The sequence below is a fragment of the Azolla caroliniana genome, unplaced genomic scaffold, assembly GCF_043228905.1.
Source record: "Azolla caroliniana isolate FFs.n. ecotype wild unplaced genomic scaffold, voAzoCaro1.0.p SCAF_10, whole genome shotgun sequence".
Lineage (NCBI taxonomy): Eukaryota > Viridiplantae > Streptophyta > Polypodiopsida > Salviniales > Salviniaceae > Azolla > Azolla caroliniana.
The window spans coordinates 4784663-4811017 of NW_028230445.1; the positions used below are offsets into that span (position 1 = coordinate 4784663).

The 26355-nt window shown below is 39.6% G+C and overlaps 3 protein-coding genes across 3 annotated transcripts; 1 reads left to right on the top strand and 2 right to left on the bottom strand.

Annotated features, from left to right (window-relative positions):
* Positions 1-1255: 1255 nt before the first annotated feature.
* On the top strand, positions 1256-2978 carry LOC147858793 (uncharacterized). The gene is made up of 2 exons (XM_087325685.1): positions 1256-2519; positions 2664-2978. The coding sequence occupies exons 1-2, from the start codon at positions 2097-2099 to the stop codon at positions 2976-2978; spliced, it is 738 nt and encodes a 245-aa protein (XP_087181811.1). The 5' UTR covers positions 1256-2096.
* Positions 2979-10806: 7828 nt separating this feature from the next.
* Positions 10807-12388, bottom strand: LOC147858794 (uncharacterized). The gene has a single exon (XM_087325322.1). The coding sequence runs from the start codon at positions 12137-12139 to the stop codon at positions 11417-11419; it is 723 nt and encodes a 240-aa protein (XP_087181448.1). The 5' UTR covers positions 12140-12388; the 3' UTR covers positions 10807-11416.
* Positions 12389-21454: 9066 nt separating this feature from the next.
* On the bottom strand, positions 21455-23544 carry LOC147858795 (uncharacterized). The gene has a single exon (XM_087326004.1). It carries the CDS (start codon positions 23369-23371, stop codon positions 21833-21835), a length of 1539 nt encoding a protein of 512 aa, XP_087182130.1. The 5' UTR covers positions 23372-23544; the 3' UTR covers positions 21455-21832.
* Positions 23545-26355: the final 2811 nt, after the last annotated feature.

Consider the following 26355-nt stretch of genomic DNA (forward strand, 5'->3'; position numbering starts at 1 on the left):
AAATGTGGCGGCTCATGCTTCGCATATTATACTACATATGGTGCACCTAACTACAAAAACCATATTTTTCACTAAACAAGGAAACCGGACACATCAATACATGTTCGAGCCCATCTTGTTGTTTTCCATTTGACTTAGCTCTGACACATTGCGATGTGAGATGGGGCATTGGGGCACATGTGATGAGAGTAGTCAGCTATGCACAATTTGCCCAAGAACAAAACAATGTGCACTCTCCATTCCAACATTCATTGGTAATGTTCTTGAACATCTTCGAGAGTCGCTACTCACTTTCATATATATTACGTGAAATGTAATATTTTTTGTGTCATTGGCCATACATGACCTTGGAAGACGATGATAATAAGATATATATATATATATATATATTATATAGGTATGTATATAAAGCAAAAAAATTGCATGCACCTTAGCTTGTGTCAATCCATGACTTGAAGCATACATTCCAAGTCTAGTTTCATGTTTTTGGTGGTAACTGTTGAATGTTGAGACATTCGATGTGTCGTCAGTGTGGTTGCGTGACCTTAACAATCATAGTGGCTGATGCAATTGTTCTCGGCCCGGGACATCGAATCGCTAATAATTATAGGAGTGATTCATGTGGTGGTTCATCCTCGTACTAGGGCTACGAACGTACACAGATGAACTAACCCATTACCGACATGATGACCCACAATTGTGGTGGCGAATTGTGGGGGGATGAAGTGACGGATCTTGAGTGCTAGCTAGCGAGGCAAACTGTGATTCGAAGGGATGTCTGAAGGAATTGAATGGATTGTTGTCATGGTTTTCATGATTGAGAGAATGTTTGGTTATTGGGTTTGTTGGTTGGTTCTTGTTGGCAAGTGTTGGGGGATCATATTGATGGAGTAAGCAATGGGCTTCCCATTCATTCAATCATAGCGCTCTCTCTCTCTCTCTCTCTCTCTCTCTCTCTCTCTCTCTCTATATATATATATATATATATATCATATATGTATGCATATCTATATATGTATGTATGTATGTATGTATATGTATATGTATATTTATACGTATATGTATATGTATATATAACTATATAAAGGGATGGATCATTACATAGAAGTGATAGAACACACACATAATACATGTATACAAACATATATGTTTATATATATACTTAACCATGGCTTAATCACATCATCCCACTGCTTAATCCCATGATTAAGATTCAATCTATGGCAGCCTAATCCTGTGACCATTCCATTGGTTAGTCCCACTATTAAGGCTCAACCCCTGGACTTAATCGCATCGATCCATTTGTTAAACCACATCATTAAGGCTTAACCCATACATCATTAAGCCCCATCCAGGGGCCTAATCACGCATCATTAACAGCCCTAATCCCAAATGATGCCTTCATGTTACATCGTTAAGCAGTAATGGCGGGCAAGAAGAAGGCCCGATCAAGCAGCGGCAGCTCATGGTTCCTTGCGACTAGTGCAATATTAAAGAAGGCTTTCTCAGCGCCCATAATCACAACTAATCCTAACCCCACCAGTAATCAGACCAACCCCACTAATCATCACACTAATCACTCTTGTAATCATTCTGATCGCACTAATCCACAGTTCCATAATCAGCCCTGTGGCGCCCCAGAGATTAAGGGATTTAGTGGTGATGGTGATGATCAACAGGTACTTCCTCCTTGATCCATCTTTCATTAATCCATTTGCAATATTGATCACCTCAGCCATTAATCACGATCAGAAGATCAGTTAATCCTCACTATCATCATCATCATCATCATATCACTAATTATCATCAGAAGAGATTCACACATCATTAATGCCTATAATTGTGATGATTATTCGCTGCAGAAATACGTTAAACCCACATCGTCAGACTCCAAACGAAATCGATGGATCTTCCGCTTCTATCGATCGTCCTCATCATCACAGAACCAGAACCAGAACCAGAGTCAGGATCATAATCCTAATCCTAATCCTAAACTTAGCAGAAACGGTAATAAAGAATTACCACCACCACCACTGTTGATTGGCGATGATGAAGATCAGAAGATTAGCTCCAAATATGGTGGATCACGGCAACAAATGCAGCAAAGACAGCAGCAACAGAACCAGGCGATGGTGGCGGTTGCGGCGGCGGCGGCAGAGGCGGCGGTAGCAGCTGCAGAAGCGGCTGCGCATGTCGTGAACCTCACCACGCCCAACCTGCGCCACCGCCATAGCCAAACCCGATCTCAGAATGACATAGAAACCCCGAAATCACCTGCTTATCGCCATAGCCATAGCCAGATTCATCAGATTCATCGTAATTCCTTCAACATTAAGGCTACATCTAAAATGATCGATCATAGCAGTTACAACAATCAAGCCCGCAGCAGTGAAAAATCATCATCTATTATGAGTCAGACATGCGAAGCTCGATCGGTAGCAGAGGCCACTGCATCCGCCACAATCACCGCCGCCGCCGCCGCCGCCATCCGAATCCAGGCAGCATTCAGAGGATTTCTGGTATGGTTCCAAAAATAATTCATGGCTGAAAGAGGCCATCTTTGATTGTAGGGTTTTAGGGTTGAATCCGTTTCCAAATTACATAGGTATAATCAAACATGTCCTTTAATTATTTCTGCCAAAACAAAAAAAAAAAATCGGTAGGTTAGGAGAGATATGCGGGCCTTGATACGACAGAGGCGATTGGCGCGGTGGCGAACCGACAGGCGGCGGGCGGCTGATTTGAGCGATCTGTCTGCTGAGCGGCAGGCATCGGCGGCCCTGCGCTGCGTGCAGGCGTTGATGAGGACGAATGCGGCGGCGGAGGCAGCAGGAAGAGGAGGAGGGTGGAGGAGAAACCCTAATCTGCCACCGCTGGCAGCGATCGATCGCTCCATGAATAGCAGTAGTACTCATCAATCGTATGGTTCCCACAGCAGTGATCATCGGGTAAAGCATTTTGCGATCATTCAGATCTGAAAACACCTTCTGCTGTAAAATTCTGTGTCCAGATCGATTCTGCGTCGGTCTGATTTGTGTCGCCTGCAGAGGAGGAGCGGCGATCGGAAGGAGGAGGAGGAAGAAGAGGTGGAGGAGGAGGAGGAGGAGGAGGAGGAGGAGGAGGAGCGGCTGCGTGGTGGGCGCCAGGAATGGGATGATCGGATGCAGACATTGGAGCAGATCAAAGCGAGGGAGAAGGCGAAGCGAGAGGCGGCGATGAAGAGAGAGAGGGCGATGGCGTATGCGTTCTCTTCGCAGCAGGTAATTCTGTTCTCAAATCACAGAGGTTTAGGGTTAGTTAGGTTAGGGTTTAAGGTTTAGGGTTTAGGGTTTAAGGTTTAGGGTTTAGGGTATAGGGTTTAAGCAGAGGATGAACTTGGAAAAACATTTGCAGCAGAGGAAGGAGGAGGGGGATGGATGGGACGGCGGCGGGATGAGGGGCATGGGCTGGAATTGGCTGGAGCGATGGATGGCCACGCGTCCATGGGATGGTCGCCGCCGCCGCCGCCGCCGCCATTCACCGGCGGCGGCGCCGCCTATACCGGCCGGCCGTTGGTCGGCGCCGGTGACTCCACGACAAGGAATCCCGCCGCCGCCACAAGGGAAGCCATTAGCGCACGTGGCTCCTCTACCGCCGCCGCGAGGGAAACCATTAGCGCACGTGACTCCTCCGCCGCCGCCGCCGCCGCGGGGGAAAACATTAGCGCACTTGACTCCTCCTCCTCCGCCGCCGCACCAAATTAGGGGCTTTTCCCACGACGCCGGCGGTGCTCCTGTATATAGCTCCCTCCATCACGCCGCCGCCGCCATCCCGAGCTACATGGCGCCCACCGAGTCGGCGCGTGCCAAGCTCCGGCCGGACACGACCCACGAGCTTCTCCTATATCGGTGGCGCTGCCGCCCGGCGTCCACACGGGCCTCGAGCGTCCATTCCGAAGACCCGATCTGCCCTTCGCCCGCCACTACTACTACTACTACTAGACCCAAATCTCGCGATGCCTTCGTGTACCTGTCCGACAAGAACTCCGACACAAATTCCGACTCTCTTGTGGTCTCGGACTTCTACCGCCGCGGACGCCGACACCACCACCACCACCACAAGCACTACTACTAGTACTAGTAGTACATGGCACCTTTGGCGCATAGTGTCCTTAGGACACCACCAAGGAAGAGAAGGGTGTGTCTTTTTAAATTTTTTCAAACAAAAACCTCTAGCTCAAAAGGTTTTTGAACCGTTAAGTCATGGTTCCTAACGGTTCGGTTCGGTTCGAGCCGAAACTTGTCCCATCCATCGCTAGACACAATATATTAGATTGACCTACTCAAATGCCCCCCCCCCCCCCCCTTCCACCATATGTGCCAGGCCATCACGCGCAAGTTTTCGAAAGGTCCAAAAGTCTTGTTTAGACGTAGATGTATCTCTTCTTGAGTGGGAGTTTAGCGGGAGGGTGCCTTGTTTTGGTTTCACATTGCATCCAACGGACACATTGGGGGGGGGCCTTTCCTTTCGGGCGCAAGCCACATTGCAACCTTCACCTCGTGAGACTTCTCTCAACGTGCACCTTGGGGATGTCTCTTTGCTCCCATTCCATTTGGCCAAGTCGTAAATAATGTCCATGACTCGTCCTGGGTTTCAAAATCGTATGTAGGCAGGCAACAACACCACAACCACATGCTCCCCCCCCCGTACATCCATATGCTTCAACCACTTGGTATTCGGAGTAAGATATCATCACTTGGCATTTAGCCTTCCACATTCGATCCCATTATGTTAGATTTCTAACGCCCCTAACATATACTTGTAAGTTGTATATATATCCGCAAATGACTACTTCTTTGTATTTTCAAAGAGTACTCTCGTATGGAAACCATTTATCCAATGGAAAAGTCGATGATCAAGAGTTCCTATAAGATCATGTATTGCTCTTATGAACCTCCTGAAGCCCACGTGATATCCTTATCTTTGTATTCGTTGAGATATTATGTGACTCAAACGACAATTCTTATATAACGACTTCTCGCTTTCTCCTCCGCGTAAAGGATATTGTTGTCGGCAACCTAGTACAATAATTGTTTCATGTGTAAGCTTTGCTACTTGATCCATTCTTTAGATGTTGCCAAATAATGGAATATTTATTTTAAAATTTCAGCGTATCCTTTAGACGTTGCAGATGCCACAATTGTGATTATACTATTGGACATGTATTTCATTGCCCATTCTAATTCATTTAGGACCTATCAAATCAGTACGAATTTCTAATTTGAACATAAACTATACTGTCAATTTCCATACAATTTCAAGTCTATCCTTGGACTTGCGGTCAATTTTCTATCCCAACAATTTTGGCACCTTGCACAATCACAATTTCGTCATGGATTTAATTACGCCGATAAACGACAAATATTGGGAACTAAACTTTTTTTTTATCCTTGAGGCTCTTTCTATAACCCCCTCTTATCTTGTGATATCAAAGCTAGTAGTTACCACCTACCTCGTATACATATTGGAATCCTTTCAATTGGAAAAGCAAGATTATGTACACTTTTATTATTATTATTAATGTTAGTTGCATTTTCATTTAACCTTGTGATATATACCTTGATATCGAAGCTTCCACTTGGTGTGCTTTACATTATGCATACCTCACATGTACAAATATCATGAAACTTACCACATTTATCTTCCAAACTTACACATGGATCATCTAGGAATGTGATTTCTCTCGCTATTCGTATTTTATTAATAGAGGGAGAACTTTAATGTCAAAAACCATTGATGTTTCATAAGTATATCTAAATGGTGGCACACCCTAGTATAGTAATGCATGAGTGTTCAAATTATCACAATATTAGAAACCATTGATGTTTCATCAAGTATATCTAAATGGTGGCAAACCCTAGTATAGTAATGCATGAGAGTTCAAATTATCACAATATTTGCATCGTGTTACTTGATGTCTCTATTAGTCCCTTTTCATGTTGAGTTCTTTTTAATATCGTTTCCCACTTGTGAGGCTTTATTGAACTCATCGACAATGCAATTTAGGTTCAACCCCAAATGATACCTCTATAAGAAATTGGTGTGACACTTGTAACAATATTGTGAGGACATACTATCTCCAAGCAAAACATCACTCTCTATGTGTGTGGGGGATGCTTTTGAGTTCATGGTAACATACAACTTGGTAATGAGACAACAAGCGCTTTCCAAGACATTTATGTTTTTCATACACAAGCTCCCACGTTAACCGTGCTTGTGGTTCATAAATTGGGAAGGGCCACCCTTTGGCTACGAGTTTGAGATTTGTGTAAGTGTGTCTTCCTCTAATTGAGTATGGGGTACATGTGCTCATGAACAAGTTGACAAGAGAGAAAGCCCTTGGTAACTTAAAACATGTTTGAGATTTGGAATCCTCCAAATACTTAAGTGAAATTGGAACTTTGTTGGTGTTGACAATAGGTTAGAATGTTCTTGAAGCTACGACTCCTTCACTCTCGATGGACAACCAACATAGAAACTCGCTAGCCCAAGTGTTACGAGCATAGCCATATGGTATTATAAGTTGTAGTTCTCTAAGCTTAAGGGTTAGTACGTGTGGGCTAATTCAATATGAATGAAGGGTAAGGTTTGAGTTATTCTCATGGTAAGGGACAACTTTTGAGTACGTTATCACTTGAACACTTCTGATAAAGTAGTCAGATGTGAAATAGATAGGGGCTTAGGGTTTGAACATATGTATAAAAGAAGGCTAGCCTACTTTCATGAAGGGGGAGACTTTGATACCGGGGCAAAGCTCTAGTTGCATGTGTGTGTTCATCCTCATTCAAACCCAAGGTACGATCCATGTCAAAACTCAGTTGTATGGGATGTTGGTGGGGGACTCGTATCAATCTCTCACAACCAGTAGTCTTTTATTTTGCATAAAAATGATACTAATTTGGTCTTAAGAGATCGCCCTTTCTTGCTTATTCTCTTTTTTATTTTGCTTAACATTCATGAAGACTCTTACACGAGGGGTATATGTAAAATTTGTACTATCACCAACTTTCTTGCTAGTAATTTATATTATTGTTGGAAACCCTTGATACGAGTGTAAAATCTTAAGTTACAAGTACAACTTTCATGGATTTTAAACGTACACAAGGGAAATGAACTTTGGATCGAGCATATCTTACACTATACTGTTTGATGATGCGCACATGTACGTTGTGCCTGTCAATCACAAGGTAGAACGATATGAAATGATCATTATCTATCACAACATCCTTATAGATCTTATTTCTTTTCTTGTTATAACTTAATATGACTTGACTTTTGAGCTGCATCATGAAATGAGTGACTTCAACGAAATCCAATCAAGTTGTCACACTCAATGTCATATTTTATGTTACTTTCTTTTAGTTGGATGTCAATTTTGATGGTAATGAAAGGACAATACAACCACCCAAAATTTGATGTTCACATTGCATACTATTGATCAATTATAGGGAAAAACACATACCAAATTATCTACGCAGATTTTTCTTTCTACATCTCCAAATAAGCCTCAAGTTTGGTATTTCCTCAAAAGTCCTTTGCCAAGCCTCGAAAATACATTAAAGGTGATGCCTTGACCATATAATTCCTCAGATAGCAGATATAATTGAGTGGAGGAGGATAAGCTAACCATATAACTGCTCAAATAACACATATGATTGCTCTCGAAAACATTGGGACAATTTAGAGTTGCCCCTAAGTTAAACCAAGCTAATTAACTTTAGGAGTAGTTAATATACAAATGAAACTCTTTTAGTTCTAAAATATAAATACAAAACCCTAATTAGAAATTAAGAGTTAACATATAAAACCTTCTTTTTATCAAAAGATAGGTGGTTTGAATATTCCTAATTAACATTTAACTCCTAACGTTGTTATTGATTGGATGACCTAGAATTTCATGGTTACCCCATCATTGGATATCAAGATTATTGAACTAGATTCTAACTTGAACTACAAGGTTGTAAAGCACAATCTCTTGATCATCGTCCATATAAAAATGATATGAAATCCAAATCAACATACAAAATAAGTTATTTCAAGTAAAAAAAAAGTGTGACCTAGGTTTTATAGAGAAATTCACTATTATTTGGTCGACAAGTTTGTATTCTTTTGGTTGAGGTATACAACAATTCTTGATCCTTTAATATTTTTGTTACTCGAGAATATAGTTCCTAACAATGTCCATTTGCCACCTTTGCATGCATTTTATGGGGAGGAATGGCGGTAGATATCAATTGTCTTATGTTATGGTGTGAAATCAAACATCATGCCTAAGCTAGAATATTGGAATTTAGAGTGTTGTGCATATGTAAGAAGAGTGGGAACAAATGGAATGATCTTAAGGAACCGTCACGTGTAGCAGTGTTTTGAGGTGGGGGTTGAAAGCAACACCTTTGGGTGTTATATACAAACCTTCAAGTAATAAGGTGACGTGGTAGTTGAGAGGAGGAAATGTATCCACCCTAATGATCGTATCATCGTTATTGGGAATATTGTCGTAGAAGGTATCTATTTGGTCATAGACCCCTTGGACTTGGCTTCAACAATGTTGAAACCTTGGATTATAAGCGGAGAATATAACAGTTACTAGAACTCGAGAGTTTCATGAGGTTCAAAAGGATTCTCTTCGCCTTCCTAATTGTGATTATTAAACCATCCTAGTAATGCTCTCAATTAATAAATTCAAACTTTCATCTTATAAATGGTAAGGCAAAAATTTGTTTTTGTTTGGATATTATAGTTTTTGAAATATATAGGTTCTATAAGCTACATATTAAAATGGCACAACTTTTGAGTTGTCTAATGGTAAGTTCATACTAATGTGGCCCATTCCACCTGATAATGAGATGAAATTTAGAACGATTACCTCCGGTTTGCATTGAAATGTAAGAAAGATCATAAAGCAATTGCAAATAAAATTCTTACTTGAAACAAAAGTTGACCTATTTATTGTAAACCATTTTACGTCTAAGAATATTCAAATATCTTTGTAGTGACATTGCAATGATTAAGTCATAATCATTGTTTACGTTTTAATAATTAAGTCATAATCATTCTTTATGTTTTAATAATGCCCGACCATCCATATGTTGCAGCCAAATTCTCTTTCTCTGAAATCCACATCACACATGTTCGTCTCTCGTTATGGGATGTCAACAACAATTGTCATAGGTGGAGCAGTAAGGAAAATTGAAGTGTGAGTCAAGCTCTAGAATAATAGTTTATAGCTCCCTACCTTGTATGACACCCTATTATAAAGTTTTAATGAACCTTAATGGTTAATAATTAAATACCTTCATCATCAACTAATTAAAACTTTTGAACTAAACAGTTATTTGAATTCCTATAGATTATAATGGAGGACATATCTTCTTCACCAACTAATTAGGAGTTTTGAACGAAGTGGTTGTACACCCTCACGTACATATGTTCTTTCATGCCCATGTCTTCTTGAGGAGTAATCAGGAGGAGTATGTCTATCTACCCAATGTAGATCACAAAATTACTAGTTTACATTGCAAAAATGGATGCCTTTCCATAGAATAGTAAAGAGAAAAAGGTTTGCAAGTTGTTGTCTTGCAAAGTGTCCTTCTAATAAAGAAGATTCTTTAGATTCACATTTCGGAGCTAAAACAAGTTTTTGTTTATAAGATTGTTTTGTTTTATTCATCTTTTGCTATAGTCCATCTACCTAATTTCAAGGCCTTATTAAACAAGGAAAGCTGATAGAAACTTGTGAACCGTAATTGCTCATGCTCATGTTTTTGAGTTCTCTTCTACAAAATGTTATGATTTGGCATGTAAGCTTGAAAAATGTTATGAACATTCATGGAATGTAAGCCCTCCAATCCTTAGATTGAGTGAAAATAGTAGTTCAAATCATTTGTAGTGTTTTGTGCCAAAGATATCAAAGATTAGACGTTTGTTCCTTTGCCCAACCAACTTTCGCCCACATTAAAACTACATGGGTCCCTAGGGGAGCCAATAACATTTCATAAAGGTGAATTATGATTAGAACAAAACTTCATCCACGTAGTATCATTCTGTTTCAAAACATAACACGCTTATAAACTCCAAACTTTTTTCTTGTAATTATATGATCCCATTCGTTTCTTCCTTTCACTTTGTATGAATTTTTTTATTATTTCGACAACCATGCAAGAGTCAAGGTGTCACCAAGTTATGTAAATGTAGACTAAAGGTTATACAACATGATTTAAGGTCAATAAGTCACCTAGGTTATGTAAATGTAGACTAAAGGTTTGGGGTGCTATATCCTCTCCTTCATTTTCTAGCCTCTTGTCATTTACCATGATGGCAAAGAAAGTATCTCATACAACAAACACAATTTTGGCAATATTTAGCCTACCAAGTGTGTCTTCATAGTCCTTGGTTTTCAACACTTTTCTTATGAATTTAGAATAGAAATGATGGTCTTATCCGTTTTGACATTTGTTACATTGTATGGTAAAAATGAATGTGCAAGGGTATAACAAAGTAGAATGCATACCTTGTTGAAATGCTTGACTTGGTAATTGACATTTGTTACATTGTATGATAACAATGAATGTGCAAGGGTATAACTAAGTAGAATGCATACCTTGTTGAAATGCTTGACTTGGTAATAGCCCTGATTTATAAAAAATAACATGTCATCCAAGAAGACTCACACCATAAGTTTAGGCACAACTTACACTATAAATTTAGGCAGAGTTCCTACAATTTAACGCATAAAATAAAAATAAAATTCAAAATTTGTACAAGGAATCCATGGTATAGTAGAGATCTATGGAGAAGAAAAAGTTGTACAATTTAGTTAGAGACAATCAATTACCATGACCAATGGAACCTAATAGACAATGTGCCCTAATGTAAGCATACAAATCTTGTAACCTTTAGCTTGGCGTGTTCTTTCACCTTGGGTCTCTCATAGAGTTACCAACTAGTGCACATATAAGGTTCTCCCTAGGACCCTATCTAAAACTTGGCAATGGGCGCACTACACTTTCAATGGGGCCATGGTGTGGTTGTGATCTTCGATGATAGGGTGAAATGAGTTATGGGTCGAACAAAAGCAAAAGACGGTAGCAGGTGAAAATGGCTAGAAATCTTACGGCCCCGAACACCTTAATGGATATGAGAATGGCGCATAGTATAATTGAATGTGATCATTGGAAGGCCTAATTAGAGGTGTTTGATTAATATATACATACAACAAAAAGGAGTGGTGAATGGTGTGTGGTGGAGGGCTTAGCTTATAAGTTATGTTATGATGATGAGCATTATCATGGTGTTAAAAAGAAGGATTTGTAGAGGTTTTAGGTCAATTTTAGGTCTATATATATATATATATATATATATATATGTTGTGCATAGATCATGATGGTTGATGATGAATCTGCATGGATGCCATGGATGAATGGATGGAATGAGTACTTTCTTCAATGGTTTGCAACCTTGGAACCCATGTTGTCCTGCAACGATGAAGAACTGCAGATGGACATGGTGGTTGTTGAATCTGCCCTCTTGTGTTCTTGATGCTAGGGGAAGAACCCATCTCTGTTTTCCTGATCCTAGGAGAAGCACCCATCTCTGTTGTCTTGATGATAGGAGAAGAACCCATCTCTGTTTCTCTACGATGAATTGAACCCATCTCCGGTTTCCGACGATGAATCGAACCCATCATCTCCGGTTTCCGATGATGAATCGAACCCATCTCCGGTTTCTTCACATTCCTGCTCATAGCCACTGATGCTGAGTTCCTTGCAAGCCTTGAGCTGATGGCCTGCTTTTGTAAGCTTCTAGAGCTTGGTAGCAACAGATAGAGTTTACCAAGGCTTAACTCTTCATGTTGTAGAAGGATTGAGAGTGGATGGATTCCTGGTTTTAGAGAATCTAATGAGCAAATGAAATGGTGGGGGTGATCTACTAACACTTGGATGGCCTTAATGGGCACCTTAAACCTCAAAACACTCCCATCCACTAGCAACACCTTTGCAACATTATTATTACCACATGCCCCATAACCTAATCTTCTATCCCTTGTATTATTCGATACCGACCTTTCATGTAAGCTAACGCAAGACGAGAAATTGCCCATATGTGTTGTATGCCTTGTAAAGGAATGCTCTACTATGGAGTAGATAAGCTAGTAATGGATCGAGAGAGCTTATAGAGTCCTCTTGTAAGAGCAATGGAGAAAGAGATCAGAGGTTTGGGGTTATGATAAATTGTATAATCTTCCTCCTGATGTGGGTGGATAGATAGATGGAGAGGGATTTGTAATTGGAATGAGGGGGCTTAGGATTAACAATAAATATATACTACCATTACGAAAACTTAATGTACCTAATGAGCAATGTAGGGATAGAATATAAGAGTATAAAAATAAGTGAATTTGTAAAGGGAAAAAGGGATGAAGGAATAGTGAGAGAGAGTGAGTGCACCACACTTCAAAGGGATGATCCCCCAAGTAGGGTAAGGGTAAGGTTGGGACCCATCACTTCTTTTGTGGTTATTGAACCCATCACGTTCCACTATTGTCCCTCTTTTACAAGACCTTCCCTTGTGATTGAGCATTCTTGTCTCTTGGACTCCCTTACGTCGCGTAAACAACCACATGGGCATGGATATGGACATCACGATTCCAATCATGCCTAGAACATGATTCTTAGATCTCCCTCCCTCTCCATTTCTCTCAGCCTAGAGGCTAGCCTCTTGGCATGAAATGATGGGGTCATGTTACATGTAGAGTATTAAGAAGAAAATCTTTCTCCTTTCTCTCGTGAATGTGAATGATAGTTTTGAAATGGAAGACTTACCCTTTAAAACACATTGGAATGGTGGAGTCGGTTGTAGAAATAAGACGAATAAATGGTCTCTTTTTTGCTTTGTTTAACATGATTGTGTGTGTTCGAAATAGAAGACTTTAGATAGGAAGACAACAAGTTTTTGGGTCCTCATGTTGTCCTCTCACCTTTAAGAAAAGACATTTGGATTCAAAATTACATCCATGATGTTTTGTATCGTGCCATGGGCCATGTAGGATGAAAATAGTTTGTAAAGTGTCCTTACTTTCATATTCTCTAACACTAGTGAGAGAGAGTTGGGTAGTTATGTATAGTGTAAGAGTGCGTAAGGGAGGAAGATTTGTGAACAACCCTTTGAACAATTAAACAAGTATGATGCGCATGTGAATCTAGCAACACATAAACATAATTTTACTTTAATTTACACAAAAGAGAGACTTATGTGGGTTAACATATGTCCCTTACCCAATGTTTCCTTCAAAACTAGATGCATATGTAGCAATTTGGTGAACAATCGTCATGATCATGTGATGTTAAGGGATGTTGGAATGGTCCTCATTGTTTTCCATTCTCTTAGTTGTATAAGCAAATTAGTGTGTGATTATCTATTACATGTAGAATGAGTGAGTGAGAGATAGTATCTTTTCAAATAAGGTGATTTTTTGTCCTCAAATAAATTACAAATTTGATTAAAGAGTATGACAAGACTGTGAACCTTACATGTAAAATGTGAGAAATATGCTCGTCAAATATATGAAATGGACTCCTCATGCAATGAAATAAACTTTTGTCATTCCTTACCTAGATTTTGTTATTCCTACTCTATGAAATATGCCTATCACATTAGGGAGGGCAATCAAGAGCTCGATCATTGTGTCATTTATAGGACCACAATCTTCATTACCGAGTAGTGGCACCATGTCCTTTTCTTTGAGGGTGTCACCCATATTTATTCCATTCACATAGGGCGGCATAAGACAATGATCTATTTGTCATGTGTAATATGACTATTTGTGTAATGTGGTGTCCCTTTTGTTTAATGTTGCTGTCCATATGTATTTATCTTGGTCACGTTAAGGGGAACGCGACACAAAATTGTAATCTTGATTAGCAACATTGCCATGTGATGTCCTTTTTTGTTGATGGTGGCACCTATAGTTATTACAAGATCCACATTAAGGAGGATTGATTGTGGAATGCTCTTATGTGTTTTTTTTTTCCATTCATTGCATTGTAACCATGCCATTTTCTTTGAAAGATATTCAAGCGCCACCCATATTTATCTAATCCATGTTATGGATGGAAATCTTAAGTCAAAGAATATCATTAACATGATTATTATATGTTTATTTTGTCAAGGTGATTCGAAGCATATTTATCCCAAGACTCAACAAAACTCGTGCATATTTCTTTCATATTGCACCCATATTTATCACACTCATGTTAGAGAGAATTGCAATTGTGCCATTATCATGTCCTTTTTATTTCCACTCACATTAGAGGGGATCGTAGATGTAGACTTGCTACAATGTCCTTTATTGTCAATGCAACTCCCAAACTTATCCCATTCACTTTATGCCTACGAGAAGCTATGGCCTTGATGAAGATCAAGAGCATGATTCAGATCTTGATTATCAATGTAGGACCACCAATATTTATCCATTCAAATAATGGTGGGAAGACAAAAACTTGCATAATCACACTCTTGATTGCCAAGTTGATGGTAATGTGTATAAACCTTGAGTATTTGGTCTATGTCAAGAATGCCATGTACCTATGAATCCATTTATGTGCTTGTACACCGAAGTCTATAAAGCTGTACACGAGCCATTTGAACTTTCTCCTTAGCCACTAGCCTAATATGAAAGGACAAATCATTTCATTTGAGTAGCCAACCACTTTCTATGGATAATGCTAAATCGAATCATCATGTGTGACATATATTTTGTGTCGTGCCATTCACAAAGCTCTTTAAGAAGAATGTACATGAGATAGAGCATACCTAGGGCATGGCAATACAATATACGAGATAATCTTGCCACTACAAAAGCTTGATGAACTTTTAATCTAAAGTAAGTCTAACATGGTGCTAACTTACCATATTTGTAAGATGTGTAAAACGAATAATGATATGCAATTTAGCTTTTATGCTTGTGCTTCCAATTTATAAGTTTATATACAAGTAAATAGGCTTGGATTGCATTCCATTCAATTTTGTACACATTTATGTTGGTTTAATTCTCTATGAGATTATCCCATGGATTTGACGTGCACCATAAAATTTCGTGGGAAGTGTGACGTCTAATTTTGATAGTTTGATTGTCAAGTTTTTTTATTTGCTAGTGAGGCTTTCCTCAAGACAAGTTGTGTGTGAACAAAAGAAAGTCTCATGCACAAGATTGTGTTGAAAGACAACATTGATAAGGAGAAAACCACCTCTTACTCCACACTCAAAAGACTCTTCCCACATGAATACAATCTATTTAAATACAAACTGAGATAGGCATTCATATGCATTGCTAACACTACTTTAGTTTACCCTAGTAGAAAAGGGAGATAAAAACATATGTCATGACTCATGACCGCACTATATATAGAGAATCAAACTCTTGTTTTACCTAGACTAGATCTCGAGGACCTCATTGCTTCAAGCGTTGTGTGTGAAATAAGGGCTTCGAAAGCTTCAATCAAGATCTTGACCTTGGTATTCCCATCGGGATTCAACTTATGCACAAGTCTTGTTATTGCATGATTGAGCATCCACTCGTGTGCATCTTTTGTGTCTTGAGTTTGTTGTTTCCGGAGGGTGACAAGCTTGGGGTTAGGGAGAGCGGGTGTGCCCAGGTCTAGGGGGGTGATCGTGTTGAGGTTTGGAAGGGCTGTGATTGTGGATTCACATCGTGGGGCAAACATTGTTGATGCTCGAGGGGCGACTAGAGCCACCTTGCAGGGGAGGGTAGGTGGTAGTGCATCATCACTATCATTATGATGGACAAGTTCCATGCTCGGGGCCGTGTCACTTGATACCCAATCAAGTCTTGCAAAGTTCGGGAGGGCAATCTTGGCTTGGTCAAGGGGAAGGGCTGGTGTCAGGTTCACACTAAGGTTTGGTGTCCACTCATCATGAGGGGTGACCAATATTTTTGCCGGTTTTTGGATGGCCGTGTCCTTGTCCCCATTCTTGACCATAACATCTAGAATCGCCTTGTCCGGGCCTGAGGGTCCAATGGGCCTAACATGATCCCCGACTAGAGGTTTTCCTTCATTATCATGCTCAACATGGAGAGATTGGTCAAGCTCAAGTTCACTCACAATTGACACTACTTCCTCATGATCCCCCCCAACAAGAGCCCTAATTGCTTCAGGATCAACACTATTCCCATCAAAAGCCATGGCCATTGCTTCTTCCTTGTGAGAGTGATCATCATCCACACACAAGGATATTCCCCCATCAATAGAAGCTTCAAATCCATGGCCATCACTCTTAGCAGAGCTTGATAGACCCCCATTGCTAGACATGGTAGAAGTAGTAGAATCCTCTGTTAAGGTAGTGAGTGATTCAGCCTTCTTCTTCTTCTTCTTCTTCTCCTCCATAGGCTTGCTGATATAGCTTGGCTTGGGACCATGGTGAGCAATGAGTTGTTGATTCTTTCCAGAGAGGAGGTATTTCTTGGGAGCCATGGAAGCTAGAATGTACTCAGGATTGCTAGCAGAGCATGTGGGGTTCTTGCACACAACTAGCCTCATAGAAGCAGCAGAGACTCTTCCATCATTACCAATGAAGCAAACTGCTCCTTTGCTGCAGGCTCTGCACAGGGAGGGAGGAACAGGGGATTTGTTGATGGATATGTTGTTGGAATCCTTCTGAGCAAGTAGAGGAATTCTCTTCCTCTTCTCTACACTTGGAAGAACTTTCTCTATTATTAGCTCTTCATCCTTCATCTTCATCTTCATCTTCTTCATGCCATTCACCAATGCTTCCTTGTCAACTGAACCAAGTTGCTTGGGCATGGTTTGTCTCTAACTTTGATGCTTCAAGGCAAAAGATTAGTTCAATGGTTTAAGTAGACCAATGAGGATATGTATTCAAGAACCCACGAGGGACATTTGGTTGTCTCGTCTCCTCATGTTTCTTTGTCTCCTGGATGAGGATGTGAGTTAGTTTCCGAGGGCATTAAAATGTCATCCTCATCGTTGGGTAGGTGTGGTTTCAAACCACCCGCTAAAGGTGTCTCTCCTATGCGGCTCCAACCTTTGTCCACCATGAAAAGCGAGAATCGTAAAGGATCATCGAAATTATCAAATTGTTACTCAGATCTTGAATCGTATCATTTGAATATGAACTGTCCCACCCCGTTTGTGTGATTTTGCTTGACAACATAACACTACTTTAAAGCTCATTGTCACGTATGAACCAAAAAAGCCTAGATATGTGTTTGTGAATGTGATTCACATGTAGAGCACAATTCATTTCATTGGGGTTGTTATTAAACCCTTCTTTTCATCGTGATGTAACTCCAAGATCTCGACTACAATCATTAGTCCACCATGTTTTTACGTCGTCCTTGTTCATTCGCAGTGGGTGATCTGAGTTTTTATACGAATTCTTTGTAATAAATTCCTACCAATTGTTGTTTTGAATGTTGTGCCATGATTATTAGCATTCATCATCTAAGGAAAATAACAAAAGAAGATATTAGGTGAAGAATGGTTGAGGTCGCATGCAAATAGACTTTGTATATTCCATACATTTTATAATTATTGCCACCCGAATATGTGAATTAGTGACAAATTTAACATTAATATTATGTTGATATTCTAGCCCAAGGCACATATTTGAGTTCATACTTTAACATATTGTGTTGTATTAGTTTTTCATAGGTAATAAGACAAAAATGTTATGCAAGATGATGAACAAGCTTCTATGGATCCCCAAGATTGGAAGTTAAAACTTTTATGGTAGCTTGAGGCACCCTTTACGTGCTCACTTATGGATATTTATTTCGTAACTTAATTAAAGTCCTAGGTAATTTTCTTTCCACGAGCATTCATGTTGTGAACAACCTGTGTAACTTTGCATTTTAGATAAGACTCAATGTACGAAATGGTTATCTTATAATTGTAGTAGGCTAAGGGCAATAATTGTGCATGTACAAATGGAGGAATTTAATATTGTGATCGGTTCTTGTGTGTTTTCAAATCTTAAACTTGTCCTTAACCTCTTGAAATTTTTAGCATTTGTATAAAAAACACTAAAAAAGAGTAATGGGAGATGGAAAAAAATTTGACACCCAAACCTAAAGGTGCCACTTAATAGTCATCATACAAACATGTTAAAAGGATTAATTAGAGGCATGCATATGGATGGACCTAAGTGGGAGAGGTGGATTTGATTGCAAGCATGGGGCAATTCATGTAGTAAGGATCCTAAGGAAGAGCTTTGATGATCTTTGCCATGTGGGTTTTGTGAAATGCTTTTTCTCTTGTCAATTATTGTTGTAGATAGTGTTCCACCACCTCATCCCACATAACTTAAAGAATACGATTGTACGCTAATCTATCAACTAGTGTGGTTTTAAAACCTTTTAACTCAATTGTAAAAAGTCAAGCACTTTTCACTTTAAGTTTTATGGGAAATAATGCTTCTTGTCCAAAAGAGATACATGGAAATCATTATTTTGGACGCTTTTCCCTAATTAGGTTAGCTCTAGGCCAATAATCAACTTGGTGACATTAATCAGCGAAATGTGAAAACCAATGGGAATTTTCATATGCATTGTTTAAAACATATGACAGTGGTGGGTATTAATATAATGTCATCACCAATGAGTGTAGAATCATATGGGGATATTGAATGTCTATCCTAAGGTTGTGGAGTCATGGCACATATAATCATAAAGACTTTTAAAGGTTGCATGCATTGTACATTTATAATATATCAAATGGTGGGCCCCTCCCATTTGATCTGAAATAGATAAATGATAGTTTTAATGTTGATGGCTTTAAGTTTTTATCATCTTCAAGTATGTTTATTCACTTGCATTTTCAGAATCTTATTCTCTACGAGTTGAGCAAGACCACACAAACAGACAATATGTTGTAGTACTCGAGGGTTAGATCATACCACACTATCCAAGGGCACCCCGATCACCTTATTGTTGTAGCATCCCCCCGTGAGGTTAAGGCAACTCTGAACAATGTTGTAAATCTTTACCAATGGTGCCAAATGTGTGACGGCTTTGGTTACTTCACCAAGGTAACACCTTACTCCTGGTATATTCTTCATGCGAACCACTATGAGTTCATTGTCTCGAGTAGCTCCATCATCTACCCTCTTGAATTTGAGAATACCCAAAGTAGCTGTCAACTACTCTTGAGCTACTAGTACTAACATGTACACTAAATACGTATGGAAAGGTGAAACGCTCCCTCTGAATCATGTAGTTCATCAATTAACACTCAACACAAGGCACATGAGACTTAACTATACATATTCAATACACCAACAAAAGAATTGACAAGCAAGAAATCACCAGAATGTTTGAGTCTCAATTATTCGTGCCGTGCTTAATTCAATGTTAGTGCTCCTTCTCACCTACTCAAATTTGGTCTATGAACATACCAGAAGAGCTCACCATGGAAATGGCAAAAAATGGTAACTTTTAGGACCAACATTGGCAAAATTCTTGGCTACACTACTACTCTATTTGGATGATGCACCTTTTTCCTCATGTGATATTGACATTATGCAACCTTTAATTGACTAGAAGATTGTTGTATATGCTCACCCCCTCTCTTACTTTTGTTATCGTAAATTTCTAGCTTCTCACGTAAATTAAATGGGAACTCCTTCATAGATAATGCACACAACTCATTTATTATTCCTTGATTTCCCTTGTATTATCTATATTAGAATCACATTTAGCTAGGATGCTCATTTCTCGTTATTGCCTATTTAGATGAACTCAATTTCTTACATACTTCACTAACACGAATTATTCTGATTGGTGATTGAACTATTATCAAGAGGTATCCTCTTGCTTTTGGCTACCCACATACCTTTGTATAGCAATGAATTCTTTCAACAAGATTGTTTGGAATTCTTGTGTAATTTTGGCATGATAATCAAACCCTTTAATATGTGCTGAAACTTGTATAAGTTTCAAGAGTCCCAAGTAAAACCAAAAAACGAGTTCTTTATTTAGCTTGGATTATTTAGCTTGGATACAAAACTATTGTCCTTTCTTACTTAAATTCATTCAACAAAATATTAACACCATTGATATAAAATGATAAGGTGTTGATCAAACTTAAACATAAATCACGATGCAAAAACATGACAAATGCAGAAAAGAAACTTGTGGCACTCAAAATTAAGGGTTGCTATGAATATTAACCCAAGTCATTGAACAAATATTGAATCCATGGTCATAGAAGATCATGACAAATACAGAATGAATGTAGAGTATCATGAACAACTAAATGAGGAGTCTTTATCTAGCTTGGATACAAAACCATTGTCCTTTCTTACTTAAATTCATTCAACAAAATATTAGCACCATTGATATAAAATGATAAGGTGTTGATCAAACTCAAACATAAATCACGATGCAAAAACATGACAAATGCAGGCACTCAAAATTAAGGGTTGCTATGAATATTAACCCAAGTCATTGAACAAATATTGAATCCATGGTCATAGAAGACCATGACAAATACAGAATGAATGTAGAGTATCATGAACAACTAAATGAGGAGTCTTCTCAAACGATGCATAACACAAATATGGATCTAAGGCCCCAATAACAAGGCAAAGATGAGCTGCTCATAGGGCAAGATTTTCCTCATGTTATCAATGTTGAAGCTTATAAAACTTTCAAGTTTAGGTAATGTCTATCATCAAAGAGAGAGAAACAAAAGAACTAGATCATTCATTAAACATCATAATCAAAATCCAGAATCACTGTTATCTACCTTCAAGTTTTCATCCATGTGCTTTATTTTCCAGGTTTCACTTTCCATTGTGGTTTTACTAGTAGAATTAAACGGCATGTAAGCATGTCCATGCATAAATGTTTTAAAACTTTTGGATCATGCGTGCTTTTTATTAACATACAGTAACATTGTCTTGTGTCAGGCACATCCCATCAATTTTTGTTGTGGTATCTCAATTTTTCTGACCCTAATATAATGCATTTTCGAGCATTCAGGTCACATTCTTTACATAATTCAACATTGTCCAAACCATCAAACAAGTTTCCCACCATTTTTTTATTGAACTCGATTAGGCCTCTCCATATTTCTAATGTCTCTGAACATAATGTCACACATTTTCAAGCATCCAGGTCACATTCTTTTCACAATTAAACACCATCCAAATAATCAACAAGTTTCCCAGCATTTTTGCTTGAAACAGTTGAATGATGTATCCAACCTATTATACAACAATCTAAACTTCATTGCGACAATCTATACACGTCATAAAACTTTGCAAAATGATTGTGGCACACATATTTTCTTCATGGTGATGTTGAGCTTTGAAATGACACTCAGCATCGATTCGTGAAAGTAGAAGTGAAACTTTTAAACTTTTCAAAAAGTGTTCTAAGTTGAATATTTTGACTTCACAATTAGAGTATATACAAATAGACTACCAAGCTTGCTATGCTGGTTTTTATACAAAACCTCCAGTACAGCTTTCTCCAAGTACTGTATGTAACTCAGACTATACAAAACAATGATATGTGCAAAAGCTCTCCTCAAACTTTGTCACCTCTATTCGAATAAGTAAGTTGGTTGACGAACACACCTGTTGACTTGACATAGACCTCCCATTATAGCAACAAAAGGATATGCAAATCATTATTATATCTTGATCCATGAATTTCATGCATCTTGATAGAACATTCCATTCTTTCCATCTACATGGATCATCCCCCAATCCCAACATTACTACTTTTCCCTTAGGCTCTCTCTTGATTTAGTTAAAGATGCAATCCAATATGGCACCTTTGAAACTTTTGTAATTTACCATCGCTACATTCAGCCATCCCAATACCTGATCTTCCAGATTTGTCGACACCCTGGTAATAAAGGCGCCATTCTTCACCGTCCATATGCACCAAACAAGGGTGATGTATTGTCCCACTATCCCATGCATTCTCTTTCTCTGCCACACTGAACACAGGACTATTGGAACATCTTTCCCATTTTGACAACCCATCTTTGGATTGAGCGAGACCAAAACTAATACTTCCATCCATAGCAACACCTTCATAAATCATAAGGTAGCCATTACCATCAGGGTGAGGTACTACTTGTGGGCATTTCACACCAAATTCATCAAATGTACCAGGAAGCCCACCGCCGAGGAGCTTCCCATATTTAACCCATTTCATCCCATCACGCGATCTCGCAAAGCCAGTACTGAAGCAACCCGATTTGATATCAAATGCATGATAGTACATCCTAAGATCATCCGGACCAGAGTAAACCACATGGGGAGCAGCAATAAACAAAGAGTCCCATTTCCCTTCCCCACCATCAAAGAGAGCGCCACTATGGTGTTCACCTTCAATCCTTGCCCAAGCCCGCCCATCATGGCTCATGGCAAGTCCAGGACGGGTTCTATGCACTGTGACACTCTCATCATTGTATAGAAATTCAACTTGATTAGGTGGAAGACTAATAGGCTTTGATATCTCAATTGTCTCAGAGCTTCCACCAGTGTAGTACATCCAATACACACCTGCTGTAACCCGGCCCTTCAAGCTCGAAAGTACAAGAACATCAGAGGGCCTTGTGACCTCAGTATCAAATGCCCACCAGTTATCGCTACAATCTAGAACTTTTCCGACATCTTCACTACTTGGTCCACTGTTATCCACTAAGCCATTACCTCGTTTCCAATGTACTCCATTAGAAGAGACGGCAAGGCCCATAACCTCATTCTTGAGGTTTCCTCCACTAGCACTATACCACATTATCCATCTTTCTTCATTATCACTCAGATATCTTCTCACAACCGGGGGCCCAATTCTACCACTGTCCCAGGCTTCAAGTTCAGGACTTGGCCCGAGGACACAACCTTCCATATCTATTTTCACATTCGCATTCACATCTAAATTCGCGTCTTTATCAGAAACTTTTGCATCCACATCTGCATTTTTGCCAACAAGTTTCACAGATCTAGATGAATCAATAGACCTGGTTTCCAGCCCTTGAGATGATGCTTTCCCACTCTGATCATCTTCTAGGATCTCAGCTTGATCTTCCCCGTTTTCCTTCTTCTTCTTTTCATCAGATCGATGTTGGTTCGAATCGAGTGCCCGAAAAGATGCAAACCTCTGCTTCTGCTTCTTCTTCAGGGTAGAAGGATGGGGAGCGGATTTCTTGAACCGAAGACCTGTCGATCCATGGAAGGCATCCGTGGGATGGGGACAAAAGCTTCGCGAGTTCCAGGTGGGTCTGGCGGTATGGCGATGAGAGCAAGACAGCGAAGAGAAGCTATGCAAGATCTCCATCGATCGATCGAGAGAGAAAGAGAGAAGAAGAAGAAGAAGAAGAAGAATTGCTTACCCGATGTGATTTGGGCGAGAGGAAAGAGCAGTTTGCTGTGTTTCTATGTCGAGAAGAAAGGAGAAGAAGCGTGTAGAAGAAAGAAAGATGGGGCTACCCTGTTTCCACCATTAGAAAACTTGACCACATGTTCCACGAGAAAGAGAGAAAGAGAGAGAAGAAGAAGAAGAAGAAGAAGAAGAAGAGAAGAAGTCATTTTGTCCCCTTCATTGGGGGTGTACTCCTTTGTGTACACATAAGTATAGGTCAAGGTCCCGCGACTGTTTCGGGGGTCTGTCTAGTGTCAAGGTCTCGCTGGTTCTAGCTCATGGTTTGTCTTAATGCTCCAGGTCTAGGTCCAGCAAGGTGTTTCTGCGTCTGTCTGGGGTCAAGGTCTCGCTTGTTCTAGCTCACGGTTTGGCTTAATGCTCCAGGTCTAGGTCCGGTTTTAGGTCTAGGCCCAACTTCATGCTTCGGGTCTAGATCTAGGTCAAGGTTTAGGTCAAGGTCTGGTTCTAGGTCTAGGCCCAATTTAATGCTTCGAGTCTAGGTCTCGGGTCAAGGCTTGGTTCTAAGACTAGGCCCAACTTAATGCTTCGGGTCTAGGTGTGGGTGTCAAGGTATGGTTGGTTCTAGGTCTAGGTCCATGTCTCGCTTAATGCTTTAGGGTTTGGGTTTGGGTTTGGCTCTAGGTTTGGGTCAAGTTCTGGCTGGCTTTGAGTCAAGTTTTTGCTTAATGCCTTTGGTTCTGGGTTTGAGTCTCGGTTTGGCTAGTTCTAGGTGTGGGTGTCAGGTTCTAGGTCTAGGTCTAGGTCTAGCTTAATGTTTCTAGGTTTGGGTTTGGCTCTAGGTCTACGTCAAGTTTTGGCTGGCTTTGAGTCAAGGTTTGGCTTAATGCCTTTGGCTCTGGGTTTGAGTCTAGGTTTGGACAGTTCTAGGTCAAGGTATAGCTTAATGCATGCCTCATTGTTTCCCTCCTCATAATCACTCCTATACCACCAACCACATACTTGTTTGGATCTCGTATTTTAAAGTCGGTAATGTGTTCTACCTTTTCCTTCGAGAGGACACGAGCCTTCACCAGAGCCTTTTGCATCTTAGCCTCGCCCTTTAAACCTTGTCAGTTTGTCGATGCATTCCCAAGCTATGTGTGTATTTTATTTGCAGTACGCATGATGAGGTTAGGACTAGTCAAAAAGTCTACATGAAATGAGTTAAAAACCTTATAGGATATTGACGGGCTTTGGCTTTGGATTCCGATGGTAGTTTTTGCCTCACTCTAAATGTTTGTCTATAAATATCTATATGTTAGAAACAAGTTTAGGTAGGTGTATTCATGTTACATCATGGCCATTCGAACTCAATCAAGTCTTAAAACATGTGAGGTATGAATTAGAAACGTGTTATTATTAATAAAAAGTTGAAGTTATCGAATGTGTGTGCTTCAAAATAAAAGATTGACATCATGTGAATGAAATTCAGCTTGTAAAATATACTTGGGATTCGGGAAAGTATGTTTTAAACTCTAAGAAACAAAATCACATTGTTGACTTTGTAATGCCTCTAGTTACTATGCTTCATTGTCTCAATTATATTAATGGAATTAAAATAGTGATTCTTTTTTGACAATTCGTTTACGACCTTCGGAGGATTAATAATAATCGAAAAATATCGTGCTGTGTCACCCCAATTTGTCTATGGCTTGATGAAGGGTGGCTTCTTGACGTAATCATGTGTGCATTAACGGATGCAATTGGAAAATGGGCATACACCGTAGTCTAGACAAAACCTATGGTATGGAATACATAATCTTTGGTTCAATTTAAAGGATCAGCTACCCTTTTGCACTTCTTCTTCCCTTTTCTCTATACACTCATGGAGGCAGTGATCGACTATGCCTAGAAGTTCACAAACCATTTAGATCTTTTTATGCTAATGCTTCTATGCATAGTATGGGATGCACACATACTGAGTTTTCATATGCCATATAATTTTTGCATCCAATTTGAATGGACAAAGGTAGTCTATGAGTAAGCAAAGCAAATTATGGAGTAATGATTGAAGTTTATCCATACGCTAAAGATGTGATACAAAGGTAAACATGCATGACATAATTATTGTACATCAACATGATCAAACAATTTGGTGAATATAGGGAACAATGGGGCTTGATAGAATGGTGAGAATTGCAAATCTACCCTTCTTTGCTCTCTTCCCTTGAGAATTACAAGCAAGGATGTCATATTAATCACAAAACATAATTGCTTGTGGGGTTGACAAGTAATTAATGTGATATCTACCTAAGCGTTTATCACCTTAACAATATAGGATGTCATATTGTGCATGATGCCATATTACTCCATTCTTTAAGTAACCACTAGGACATCATCCTGCTTCTTACAAAACCATGAAGCCATGTGGCCACAAAAATATAAGATGCGAACACCAAGAGGCCTTGCTATGCCTAACAATAGGCAAGTAGTAGGGTATCATATTACACAGAAACAAAGCGGCCTATTGCAAGTATGTCACAATCACGGACAATTGAGCAAATAGAACTTGGGGAGTGACGAAGCACGTGCGGGTGAGGGAGGTTTGGTTTCACTGGGGTGGTGATAATGAAGGGTAGTGAGTTTGTCATAATGGCCGAGTTTCGACGATGAAGCAAAGCACAACAGTGGAGATGTGGAGTGAAAGCAAAAAAGAATTGAGACAAGAGAGATGGGGGTGTGTGGAGATGGTGCCGCCAAGAGTACACCGAGCAAGACAGGGAGACAGACAAGGACATGGACACGGTCACAACAAACATAGATATACAGACATAGAAACAAGCACGGACAAAGACACAGACAAGGATGGTCACGGTCATAGACCAGGGAGACAACGAATGCTTGATATGGACACAACAGATTCTAATACATACACGAACACAGACACAGACACAGACAAA

Bases quoted from the DNA above. Each gene is read 5' to 3' on its own strand.
- LOC147858794 (XM_087325322.1), bottom strand. From the start codon at position 12,139: ATGGGCAATTTCTCGTCTTGCGTTAGCTTACATGAAAGGTCGGTATCG.
- LOC147858795 (XM_087326004.1), bottom strand. From the start codon at position 23,371: ATGGAGATCTTGCATAGCTTCTCTTCGCTGTCTTGCTCTCATCGCCAT.
- LOC147858793 (XM_087325685.1), top strand. From the start codon at position 2,097: ATGCAGCAAAGACAGCAGCAACAGAACCAGGCGATGGTGGCGGTTGCG. The intron at 2,520-2,663 runs GTATGGTTCCAA...AAAAATCGGTAG, and splicing joins CAGCATTCAGAGGATTTCTG to GTTAGGAGAGATATGCGGGC.